Genomic DNA, 13,584 nt, shown 5'->3' with positions numbered 1-13,584 from the left:
TGATCATTCAATGTTACTTCCTGGATTCTTCTTACATTCTCACCGTTGAAATGTATCTATTAAGAACATTACTGACCAAACTCAGCTGTTAAAGTGGAACAAACTGCACAGTCTAGGACAAAGGTTTTTTCTTCTTATTGTACAGGTGTGTGGTTATTTGTCCAGGTGTGTTAGGATCCTGGGCTCATCTCCACACCTGCCGCCCATCTTCTCATCAGCCTGCAGCCTTTATAAGGAACCACCTCCCGACAGCCAACGTCAGTCCGTCTGCTTCTCGTGGTTGAGTACTGACTCCTTAAGCCAAGTCTTAGGTCTCGTGTTTCAATGCTAAGTGCCTCGTACTTTCAGAAACCTAACCGCCTTTATCTCCGCTCCTTCAGGGAGTACCATCAGCGCGACTTTCACCCTTGGTCAACCTGTGCAGTTCATTCCAAACATCAAGCCAAGCTCATCCTTTCGGTCTTCTGCCCAAGCCAGGAACCATCACGCCCGAACCTTCCAACGCCACTGGGACTAAAATAAAACCTTCTTTCCTCATTCATCCTCCCGTCTCTGTCCTGCTTCTGGGTCCAGCCTCACTCATCCTAACAAGGTGTGTGGTTATTATTTGTACAGGTGTGTGGATATTTGTGTTTGTAGAGGTGTGGGGAGCCATTCTGTATAAACTTTAAAAAAATTCACCTCACAGAATCAATGTGTTAAAAATGTTGATTTAAATGTGTTTGATGTTTTGCTAAATGGGGACTGTGCTCCCTTCTGAAACCAGCCCCCAATGATCACTTTAGGAACTGCAGTATTTGACACTTCTAGACCATTTTCAAACAGGGGAAATGAAGGTGGGGGCTTGATTGTGCGAGATTTTTGCTAGAAGCATACGCAAATTTGTGGCTTTCCACGAACCGTCATTTTACGCATGTACCACTGATATATAATTTGTTATTGCGTTATACGGCGTACATATGTGAAAATAATGAAATTGTCACATGAATCACTAATGAATTGCATATTATAATCTTGCACGGTTCATGCTCTACGTTAATCTACGTGTTCTTTGTGTGGTTTGTTCCCACTCCTGTGGTTTTGACATGGCTCATTCATGATACATCTGTGAAAGTTTCACGTGCAGACCAAAACTTTTCTCACTTTTTTCACGTTTATTCACGGACGACCAAATGACATCCCTGCAAAATGGTTCCAAATTGCTCCAAATGTCCGTAGAGGCTGAGTGACACGGTCGTTTGATGGTAGTTAACATGAAATGTTGTGAGTGTTGTAAAAGTCCACCAGAGGGCAGTCTGCAGTCTAAAATGAGTCCCTCATGTTTCTACTTTGACACATTACTTATCGAAATGACAAAAATGTGAACCTTTTCCCCAAAGTTAAAGTAACATGTCTGAATAACTAATTGAAAGCTCTGAAAAAATAGAAAACATGCATATTAAAAGACGCAGAAAAGTGTCATGTAGTAGGCTTGGTTTTAATGGTGGATTTTAAAACTGTTATTACATTATTTAGGATAATTTTCCAGAATATGATCCATTTATTCTGGAAAAAGGTAGTCTTATCAGGATCCAGCCAATGATTAACATTAATATTGACACGTTTTTTTTCTGTTTTCAGGCTTTAGTGTTTAATATACGACTTTGGTACTTGATATTAACCCAAGTAGAAATGTAAAACAACATTTTCTAAGTGATTTCAAATTCTTAATGCCGCATTTTAACAAACATTTTGATGAGAATCGGCATAAAGTTGATGTCGTGTCCAGTTTAAAGCTGCTTTTGCTTCCGTCTGAGCTCCTGGATAAATCACAGAAAGCTTCTCACTCGTTCATGTCATCGGTGATGTTCCCCTTTGTTTCTTTGGGGCTCAAAGTGTCACCTTTTCCTCAACTGAGGTCTTTAAGGTGTTAGGTTTTCATATATAGTAAAATAAAGAAATAAAAGCGTTTTACGCAACAGTTAACCATTAGTGTTCATTCTAATTTAACCCTTTTTATTTTCATTTCTGTTGCAAGTCCTCGTATTTGTTTAGACGTGATAGAACCGTCTTCCTGTTTCTCTGTAGTTGCCCTTCATTTTCCCAAAAATGTGCTGAAAAAAATGAGCACCTACTACACTCACTGTGCCAGCATTTTATCCAATCGAAGAATTGACCACTTTATTACTTTGATAGCTGTTTGAACTAACAAAAATATAGGATGTTAACTTTACATTTGAGATAAAAGCTATTGGTATGGATTTGTTCCAAATTAATAAAATACGCCAGGTTTGTACAGGCTTCACCAAAATAATAATTAAAATGATTATTTTAATTTGGCATATTTTCAGGAAAAAAACAATTGTGTGCAAAAATAATTAAGATGAATCATCTCAGCTTTTCTTGATTAACTGTTTTAAAAATAGTTTTAATAGTTTCTTTGGCCTAAATGAATTTATGTTGGCTGTAAGGTTGTTACTCTAAATGTAGTCATTTTCTTGTATTCTCTAAAAAGTTTAATATGAATACAACTTACCACAAGTAACAGAGGCCCTCAAAAACCCATATCATCGCTCACTGGAGTGGGTTTGCTTGTGGAAAAAAGTTTGGTCTTTGCCTTACAAATACTTTGTCAATATTTTTTTTTAAACCATATTTTAAAAAGAAAAAGATCTGGATATAAACTGTTCATTTTGCCATTTCTCTTCTGAAACCGTGCCTCATCTTTTTTGGAATTACACATTCACCTAGACATTTTGGATGGTTTGGATTATTTTTAACAACCCATTTGTGTGAAGCTTTTACTTAGAAAAGTATAAGAAGAATGAAGAGTCAGGATGAATTCACTTTGCTGATATAATGAATGGATATATTGAAAGCCTTGATGTAGAAATTTAGGACACTTAAGATTGTTAGTGTCTTATTACCCTGGTTTGGAATCCTATACAGTTGTGTCCCGCAAAGCAACCTTGTGTGACTTTCAATATATAATAATAATAATATAATAAAATTTATTTTTATAGCACCTTTCAAGATAAAAATCACAAAGTGCTTCACAGTAAAACACAATATAAAAAGTTAAAGATATCTTTTTAGCTGCTTTTTAAAAGAAAACACTGATTCTGCAGATTCAACTTGGAGTGGATTATTTGTTTTTATTATTTTTTATTTTCTTTTTATTTAATTTTTTTCCTCCTTTGGTGTTTGTGTTTTGTTTCATGTCAAACTGTTTCAGTGTTGTTCTTGTATCAGAAAATGTTAAAGAAAACTAATAAAAAAGTGAGTTTTTGTGTGGTTTTAATCCGAACCGTTGACTTTTGCTGTAGTAGGAGCTGCCCGCGTGCCAAACTTTTCCTGCTCCCTGATTGGTGCGATGGCGCGCGTGAGGGTGGGGTAAAGTTGGGGCTAATTAGCATGAGTCTGCAGCCAGATAAAGGCCCCGGCAGCGTCACCTGAGGCCCCGGTGAGCTTCAGACCCCCGCAGAGAGCGCTGGTCCTTCGGGCTCTGGGTGGGAACGACACTTCCTCGCGGTCCGTGGGTCTTCTTCTCCTCCTTCTCCGCCGTGTCTAAGTTCGGAACTCCGGGTCCTTCATGAGGCTGGAGGCCGCTGCCAGGATGGACCTGTTCAGGAAGCTGTGGAGGGCGCGGAAGCTCATCCTGGTGGTGTTGATCCCGCTGTCCCTGCTTCCCCTGCCGCTCATCCACCCCACCAGCGTGAGTACAGAACCCACACTCCACCCGTGTCATGGAAGCGTGTTGCCTTAATTAGCCCGCGCGTGCGCGTAGGACTCAAAAAGGCTCACTGTCCCCTCGTGATGGATGCTTATCAGCCGAGTGTGGAGGGGAGATGTCTCCACATGTTGATGAGATCAGTGACAGAGCGGAAAAACATCATGAAGAGGGCTCCATAAGTTAATCAGAGGGTCGTTCAAGCAGCATGTGGAGTTTTGAGCAATAAAAATGTGTTTTAAATAAACCTGAAAGTTCACTTTGATGGGATTCAGACCCGTTTGGCCCCATTTTTTATTTTTATTTTTGTGCTGCCTGTTCCGTGTTTTAAGATGGGTTTGAGCTAAAGTTAACTCTCTACTTTTAAAATGGCTACTTCAAGAATCTGATATTTTTTCTGCAAATACTCACTATTTCCATAGATTTTAGTAACGGCTCGATTCATTTCACAAGAAGTTGTGGTCGACGATCTGATTCACTGACCTCTAATGGATCCAGGCCAAAAGCTCAACCAGTGGGACTCGGAGAGAAAAACCGGGTACTGAACAGTTCCCCAGATTCCTGCATTTCTTCCAGATCATCAAGTGGAAATGAAATCTGTGTCCAAACCAACAAGTAAACAAGAATGAATGTCAAATCCATTCACATTCTAGTTTCCTAAAGTTCACCACTGTTGTTTTTCCACATCCAAAGAGTCCAAAGGGAACATTCTTAGAACATTCTAGACACTGGATGGTCACACGTCTTTGCTTTTATTGGTACAGCCCAATATTACAACAATAGTCGTGTCAATGGGCTTCACACTGGTAACTGTATAAGAACATGAAATCAGTCAGAAAATTCAATAGGTAATGGCTAAAATAAACAGACCCTCCTTCTCGATAAGGAAAAATATATATAAAAAAAAAGAAGACACCGTGGGGATGTCCATATGAAGGAGTGATCGTCTACCTGGACGCACAGGCGATGTACCAGAGGAATTATCTAACTATACAACTATATGTGTGTGCTCTCCTCTGTGATGCACTTTGTCGTTTTTACGTTGTAGTACCTACCATGTCTCAAATCATATGGTATTTTACCAATAATAGATCGTTTCATTTCATTTTAAAGTGATTTTATAGTATTTTCGGTTGATTTGATTACCAACTTGCTGATCGATCTGGTTGGATTGTAGGAATAGAAACTGATTCATCCAATAATTGTTACACCCCTATTATTATATTTGTTTGTTTTTCAATAAAAAATGTTGATTTTAATCAGATTTTGAACCATGACTGAAGTGTCTAAGACCTGTTTCTAACAACACTGAGGAAAATCTCATTTAGATCTCTTTAGCTGTATATGGTCTTAGAGTCTCTTGAAGCTGAACTTCAGTCAAAAGGTGCAACAATCCTTGATTTTCTGCAGAAAAACTCCCTTGGGGAGTCTTGGTCTGCGTCTTCATGACGGTAGTCAGTTTCCTGCTGGTGTCCTTTTCCTCTGCAACGTGGCAAAGCATTCTGGGATTGGTCTTTGCTAGTTTAGCTTAAGAGAACCCAGAGTTTGAACACAGTGATGGGAGGCATTCTGGGGCTAAACCACATTTTATTTTCAGACACAAAAAGAAATCCTGCTTATTCAGAGATTTGGAAAGATTGAAACTGGATTAAAGGCATGTAAACCCACATTCACTAGTTATTTAGAGTTTACCAGAAGCATATTTAAAAAAAATCTGTTTAAAGTTGACAAAATTGTGTGTTTGTGAAGAAGGAGAACGAAAGAAAGAATTAAATTGAGTTTCTTTCAGAAAAGTAAACCAGGTGTAACATTTTAAAATGGATAAAAAAAATTTTAGTGGAGATTTTTTAAAGAAAAAAATATTTTGAAAGGGATAAAAAAAAAAAATTTAAAAGGTAGAATTTTATTAACTTTGTATTTTTAAAATTATTTAAATAAAAAAAATGTACATTTGTTTGTGTGGGTTTGCCACCCCTCCAAAGGAGATTTAAAGAATTATTTGTTTCTAAGCTCACAGCTGCATCACTGTTGCTCGAAGGTCAAACAAGCTGTCGCCTAGAGGTTCGGCCGTTGCGTGAGCGTCGGGATGATTGGCGTGTGTGCACGCCGCAGGAGGAGGGCGCCGTGAAGGAACAAAGGAAAAGAAACAGAGAAAGAGCCAATTAAGTTATATAATCAGTCTGCCTCCATGCTGGATTTATGGCCCCACGTGGCGTGGTTACGACAGCGTGGACATCAGACTGTGTCAGGAATGTGACCCGGTTTGCGTGCGCTCGGAGAGGTCCAGCTGCACCGGAGCAGAACATCTGCTGGACGCAGTCAGAGGTCAGAGAACATGAAGCCGAGGTAGAACGCAGCACTGAGCATCTTTTGACTGGACACGAGGCGTGCGTAGATCACAGCTCGCTTGTTCTTCTGTCGGATGGGAACAGTGTTCTGTTTTACTGAGCTAGCTCTGATGTGACTCTAGTTGGGTTCCAAGGGTCAATTTGGGTAACCTCTGCTGAAATTAAACAAACTGATGGTCAGTTTCAATGTTCAGTTATTTCTATTGAAAGATTACTCAAAAGATGATAGATAGGCCTCAACTATAAGAGACAAAATGAGATAAATATTTAGAAAATCGCATTGTCTGATTTTAAAAGAATTAATTTGTGAATTATGGTGGAAAATAAGTACATATTTGATCATACACACACACACACACTCTTTGTTGGGCAATGACATCAAACATTTTCTATAAGTCTTCACAAGGTTTGCTGCTATTTTGGCCCATTCCTCCATGCGGATCTCCTCTAGAGCAGTGATGTTTTGGGACTGTCGTTGGGCAACACAGACTTTCTACTCCCTCCAAAGATTTTCTATGGGGTTGAGATTTGGAGACTGACTAGGCCAGTCCAGGACCTGGAAATGCTTCCTATGAAGTCACTCCTTTCTTACCCGGGCAACAGTGTGTTTGGGATCATTGTCGTGCTGAAAGACCCAGCCATGTGTCATCTTCAATGCAATGCCGTTGACGATGGAAGGAGGTTTCACTCAAAATCTGACAACTCACTTATTATTTCTTAACATGGATCAGTCGTCAGGGTTCCTTTGCTGAAGAACAGCCTCAAATCATGATATTTCAACCCCCATGCTTTACAGTTGGTCTGGTGTTCTTTGGATGCAACTCAGCATTCTGTTCTAACAAATAAGTTCTATTTTGGTTTCATTTGACCATAGCACATTCTCCCAATCCTCATCTGGATCATCCAAATGGTCTCTAGCAAATTTTACACGGGCCTGCACATGTACTGGCTTTAGCTGAGGAAACACACCTGCCACTTCAGGGTTTGAGTCCCTGGCAGCGTAGTGTTACACTGATGGTAGCCTCTGTTACTTTGGTCCCAGCTCTCTGCAGGTCATTCACTAGGTCCCCCGTGTGGTTCTGGGATTTTTGCTCACAGTTCTTGTGATCATTCTGACCCCCCGGGGTCACAGGATCTTGGGAGTAGCCCCAGATAAAGGGAGATCATCAGTGGTCTTGTACCTCTTTCATATCCTAATAATTGCTCCTACGGTTGATTTCTTTACAACAAGCTGCTTAACTATTGCAGATTCAGTCTACCCAGCCTGGTGCAGGTCAACAGTTTGGTTTCTGGTGTCCTTAGACAGCTCTTTGGTCTTGATAATAGTGGAGTTTGGCGTGAGACTGTTTGAGGTTGTGGACAGGTGTCTTATATTATAGATAACCAGTTCAAACAGGTGCCATTAATACAGGTAACCAGTGGAGGACAGAGGATCCTCTGCAGAAGAAGCTACAGGTCTGTGAGAGCCAGAAAACTTACTTGTTTCTTTATGGCAAATACATATTTATTGCCATAATTTACAAATACATTCTTAAAGAATCAGACAATGTGATTTTTCTGGAATGTTTTTTCTCATTTTGTCTCATAATAGTTGAGGTAAACCTATGATGAAAATTACAGGCCCTCTCTCATCTTTATAACATGGAGAACTTGCACAATTGGTGACTGACTAAATACTTTTTTGCCCCGCTGTATTGCTTTCTTTTGCCGCTGGAGTCGAAGTCGGCTCAGCTGTTATCACAACGCGCCGCACTATGTTTCAAATAGTCCGCTGTTTGTGAAGAAGCGATTTAAACCAAAAAAACAACAAGAATAGTATTCATATTCATAAGAAAGTATTTAAAAATGATTAAATATTTCTTTTGTAAATGACTAAGGTATAAGGGATAGGATGGCTGAAGTGTGCATTATGTAAAGGTTAATGGCAGACGAAATGTGCATCAGACATTGTACCATGGTCCGGGTGAATACTCGATTCTGATTGGCTGCTGGGTGTACATTAAAAAGTGATAAACCACAGTGATAACCGCACGGTGAAAAAATAAGTTCCGGTCACCTAGCTTAAATGTTTTGTATCACTGCGCCGGCTTCTTTAAAACAACCTTTTGCTTCATCATTTGGTCAAAAACAAGCGATAAGAGGTGAACTTTCTTTCTGAACTGATGCTTTATTCAACCCATCAGAAAGATCAGCATATATATATTGCCGAATCTTGACTGCAGCGGTGGTGCGGCGCGACGTGGATTATTTTTTCGAGGGGCAGCATAACAACCGTCTGACGCAACATCCCGGTTCAGGCTTCCACGGCGTGCGTTAAAAAGTAATAATGCACACTTCGTCGGCCATCAACCCTTACTTAACGGACTTCATGAAAGCAACAGTCCTCTACTTCACGATCTTTGTCTGGTAATGTCTTAAAATGGACACTTTGGCGGCCATCATCCCCTACATATGGCTTGATATAATGCAGCATGTTAATAACAAACATGTTCTTTAAAGTCTCACGCCGATCATCTTTTGATTGATTTTTCAAAGCGTTCCGAGGTTTAGATGTTTTTCCCAGTTAAGAAGGAGTTTGGCGTTTTTAACCAAAATCAAAAATCACGTGTCATTTTCTAGGACAATTTCTGCAGAGCGGCAGGCGTTTGTCAGAAATTCACCTCTGAGTTGTGGGTTTTCTGGTGATCTGGTAAACAGGATGTCACTCACTTTGTAATGACAGAGATACTGGATAAAAGAATAAAACATGTAGACAGTAATATGTGTTGATGATCAGTTTCCCTGGAGCAATTTCCGTACATCTACAGTAGTTACTGCACCACAGAAGACATGGGTGGATGGAAAACTAGTAGGACTTGACAGAAAAGTTGTAAAATTCTCTCACCAAAGTTTTAGGTAATGGAACTTTAAAGAGAAACTTAAGAACATCAGAGCTAACACAATTAATAGTGCTAGTACATTTATGTAAAATTTAAAGGACTAACCATCTTCTTAACAGCATGATATGACCTCTTTAAAACATTGGGAAGTCTCAAATTAAATATAAGGTATATAATGTTTTAAATATGTTCCTTTTAACGAAGGGACAGATCAAACGTCGTCATTGTTTCTTGGTTTTGTCTTGTAGGTGTTAAAATAAAAGAAGTAGTAAGCACTAAGTCTTTTTTAAATTCATTTTATTGATTTTTGTCTTCATCTTGAAGACAGAGCTTTGGTTAAAATGACCCCAATAATCTCCAGCTGTAGTTGCATAAGTCCTGCATGTCCCAATCCCAGGTCAGCAGGTTGGCCTTTCTTGGACAGCTGACCGACTGTTTGCACTAACAGGAGTAGTGGGGAGTAATTTGACGTTTCACTAAATGGGATATTTAGGCACTTTCTGTTCTGAAGGGGCTGTAAGAAAGATCTGTGCCAGAGCCAAATGAAACAAAAGATGCCCATTATGAAGCCAGGTAAATTCAAAGACCTCCTACCTCATCATTAGATAGAAATGCATCAGAAGAAGGTCTGAATGAAAGCAAATAAAGATGAAAGTATGGATTTTACTTTCATCAACTGCAAAAGACAGAAGTTTAGCCTGAATTTAAGGCAAGATGAAGGCAAGGAATTATTTTTCCTGAGACACACTTTTTATTTTTTATTTTTTTATTTTAATGATTCAGTCAAGAATTGTAAAAAATGGAATGCATATCAAAGTAACTGATCATGTCATTCAGTTTCATCTTTCTGTTGATGTGTGAAGGGGCTTGATTAATTTGTAGCTTAGGGCAGCATTGCGTGTATTAAAAAAAAAACATGGAAAAAACTGAACACAGTTGAGATGGTGTTCTAAGCAGGGAGGCCACAGTTCTCAGTTTCAAACCAAACTGTGTGTGACACCATTGAACTGTATTGTGGGAAATGCATATTGTTGCATCCCTACTGCATACCAGTAAGGATCTAAATGAAAGTTTTTTCTTAATTGTTACTTGTTTATTATCAAATAAAAAATAAAAAATAAAAAGAAATTTACCCCAAAACTTGAGGTTTGAATCAAATGGTGGAGAAAGGGAATGGTTGCATCCCTAGTTCTAAGATGAGAGAAGAAAACAGCTGTAAATTTGGGATCTACTACTTTTCCTTATCCTGATACAGATCCATGTATTGATTAATAATATATTGTTATATGTGTTCGTTGTTACACACTATGTCATTTAAAGAGCCACTATGATTAAAAAGGTGTTTTTGGCGTTTTTAATATGTTCTTTTGGCATTTTTATTTTCTTGATGGTGGACATATTTGAAGAAAATTTAGCTTAAAGTTGCATTTCTGAGTGTTTATTTGTATACAACTAGATCATGGTGTGTCTGCATGATTTCCAAATATTCAAGCTCTACTCATAACTGATTACCTGGTTCAGGTGTGTCCAGCCAAGTGGAACGTCTTCGTTTTCCTCGTGTGAGCTGAAATTTGGATCAAAACTGTACTGCTGGATGGCTGCAATATTGCTCGTTAGGCCTGCACAATATACTACAAATTTATCGTTATCGCGATATCAAGGTGTGCAATATGCAAATCGCAAAAGTCATCAGAAATCGCAATAAATGGTTACCTTAAATATGCTTAAACAATCTTATGGCAGCTTGAAGCATTGAACGAATCAAATAAATCCATTTATGCATTTTACCAATCGGATGGACCCTTTCACGTTGTTGACCAATCAGATGAGCCCTTTTATGTTAGATGTTTGCATCCTGGCTCAACAAGGGTCATTTGGAGTATACATTTTAAACTGTTGCAATGAAATGGGAATTATGTTTTTGGCTGTTTTGCTATTTGTTTATGTACCGCAAACTGTATCGTTATCGCAATATTGATCACTCATATCACATATCGCAAGTTTTCCTCATTTCGTGCTCGCCATTTTTGTTGTATCGGTAATGTTGGGTCGGGGGTGTGAGGGGCTGTAAGCTAGTGGGGGAGCATGTAACAGAAGCATAATGGGAAATTTGGGGGGGGGGTAGGCAATGGTCCCGCCTACAACTTAAAGGTGAATTTCTTTTGAACTCCTGCTGCCCTGCAGAAACTATGTCCTAGAAAACGACACAGTTGTTTTGATTTAGTCTAAAAACAGCTTAATCATAATTAAGACAACTGGGAACGTTTTGAAAATAGAATAAAAGATGATTGTAGTTGGTCTTTAAGCTAAAACAATTTAACTCCAGAGCTTTAACTCTTTTATTTTTTTTAAACTTAAAGTGCCACTAACTGTTTTTGAGACAATGAGACGACATCTCAAATTGAAAACGTAAGATTGTTGGTAAAAAATCCTGAGTTGCCTCAACTAAAATTCTGCCTCAGGAGCAGCCTGTTTAAAAAGTGTTTTGTAGAGGAAGACGAACTGTAATCTGAATCACTTCTCTAAACTACATCAGTGGACAAAAACCTTTCCAATCTTTTTTTCCTTGTAGCAGTCGGCTCGATGTGTTTCCACAGCTGTTTCTAATGTGATTGTGTGGAAAAACACACCTCAGGTGTCCAAATGTATGAATAATTGATGGTTTTTGCGTGTAATCTAACAGATTTCTGAGGACTTTGACGACGTGAAGTTTCTTAGTGCTTCTTTTGTGTGTGTGTGTCCATTTCCTAAACCATTCAGAGATAACAGTCGAGTGATGATAAAATCAATGGACTACTGCCCTGTCAGCTTAAAGGTTTGGATTTCAGAAATGTTAACCAAACTGTCTTCTGGTTGGGTTTTTCAGATACACATGCTCTAAATCATTGGTGCTCATTACGTCGAACGCGATCGACTGGTTGATCTACAAGGCAATGATGGTAGATCGCAGGCCAGCAAAGATAAATAACCGAAAAATAAAAAAATCCGTCAGTGAATCAGTAGTAGGTGACTTGATTGACATCCAGAACGACCAATCGAACATCTTTTATATGATGAAGGGGGTGTAAATATTTTGGTGCGGAAATCAGACAATGTTGACTGTTACCTTTCTATATTTGTTGTTACCAAAATAAAAGCACTATGAATTTGCTTTGGTAAACGCAACTTATATATGAGATGCAGTTGCAGCGCTTGACATTGTGATCATTAAATCAACTGAATTTGACAATTTTATTACAGTGTTTTTTCAAAGTCATATTTAAAGTCACAAGTCATATTTAAAAAAAAAAAGAAAATATGTTTCGGTAAAATATCGGGATACGCATCGTATAGCCAGACTCTTGCCAATACCCACCCCTATCTGATACATACACCACTGCACATGCGTGTTTAAATACACAGGGCACAAATTCTGTCTGTCATGAGAAAGTCCCTACCTGCCCCAGAGCACGTCAACTCCCCAGTAGAAGACCACTCCGGCCCACTGGAGTGTTTATTGAGGCCCGGATCGCCCCGCGTGCCTCCTCGATCTGGAGTCCCCCCGTCTGACCTAGTTGTCCTGCCACGGCGGCGGCTGCCGGCTACGGAGTTTCCGCCAGATGAATCTGATATATCTGTAGCATGCGCTTCCCAAATGCTGTCCACGGACCCGGCAGCGCTTTAGAAATGCTGTGCCCCCCCCCATTGCAGGATTTACAGCACAGCATGAAATACGATAGTCACTGCTGTCTGATTTTGTAATAAAACGCCTCATCTGTTTATACTCAAAAATATCCTCACATAGATTTGTGTACTCTAACTGTGTAGTTTTTGAATCATCAGTAAATAATTTTATTTACTAATAGCTCATAATACTATGTTTATTAAACTTTATATATTTAAATATTTATTAATTTAGATAGATCTTTTGGACATTGTCGTTTCAAAGTAACTCACATGCCAAAACAAGTGTGGACACCTCTACCCCAAAACCTCTAAAACTCCCACTCCAATCATCTTTTGAGCTGTTTTCAAAGTCTTCCTACTGGTCTTTTAATTATAATTATGCGGCATTAAGCCTAAATAAATTAAAAAAAGCTAGGACAGTTTCTGCAGAGCAGCAGGAGTTCATTAGAAATTTACCTCCAAATTGTGGGTGGGACTTTTGGTGAAGTAAGCCTTCCCCCGTTTCCCATCATCCCTTTGTCTACACTCTCCCCCACTAGCTTACAACCCCTCACACCCCCAAGCTTAAATTAGCTTTCCAACATAAATGGTGATTAATATCAGAGCTATTCAGCTGTTCAGTTTAGATCCAGATTCCAGCTCAGACGAGGAAAACAAAGATGTTATTTGTCTGCAGGTGGATGCATCAGAATGGAGCGGAGCAGGGAGCTTGTGGCCCGCTCAGAGTATTTTCTACGTCACAAATAAGCTGTTTTTCAAACAGAGTTTTCTCATTTGGTCCTGATCACAAAGATTTGAAGAAAAGAGTGATAAAAAAAAACTTTTATATATATCATCAAAAAGTTGTTTGCCTGAAATATAATCTTAAAGTTCAGTTTCAGTTTCAACATATTTTCTGATTTTATTTATTGATAGTCTTTTTTTTTTAATCGTTTTTCCTCTGGTTGTTAGATTTCTGTGTGAGAATCCACCTGAAAGGCAG

The 13,584-nt window shown here is 38.9% G+C and overlaps 1 protein-coding gene across 1 annotated transcript in view; it reads left to right on the top strand.

Moving 5' to 3' along the window:
* The first annotated feature begins 200 nt into the window (after nt 1–200).
* The window catches only part of slc13a4 (solute carrier family 13 member 4), a 63,169-nt gene continuing 49,785 nt past the window's right edge, over nt 201–13,584 (top strand). Inside the window, exons 1-3 of the mRNA XM_023952358.1 lie at nt 201–279; nt 381–592; nt 3,309–3,694. Coding sequence (XP_023808126.1) covers nt 3,572–3,694 — 123 coding nt within the window. The 5' untranslated portion in view covers nt 201–279; nt 381–592; nt 3,309–3,571. The remainder of the gene's footprint in view (nt 280–380; nt 593–3,308; nt 3,695–13,584) is intronic.

Source organism: Oryzias latipes, chromosome 23 (genome assembly GCF_002234675.1).
Source record: "Oryzias latipes chromosome 23, ASM223467v1".
NCBI lineage: Eukaryota > Metazoa > Chordata > Actinopteri > Beloniformes > Adrianichthyidae > Oryzias > Oryzias latipes.
This window is presented reverse-complemented; position numbering and strand designations above follow the sequence as displayed.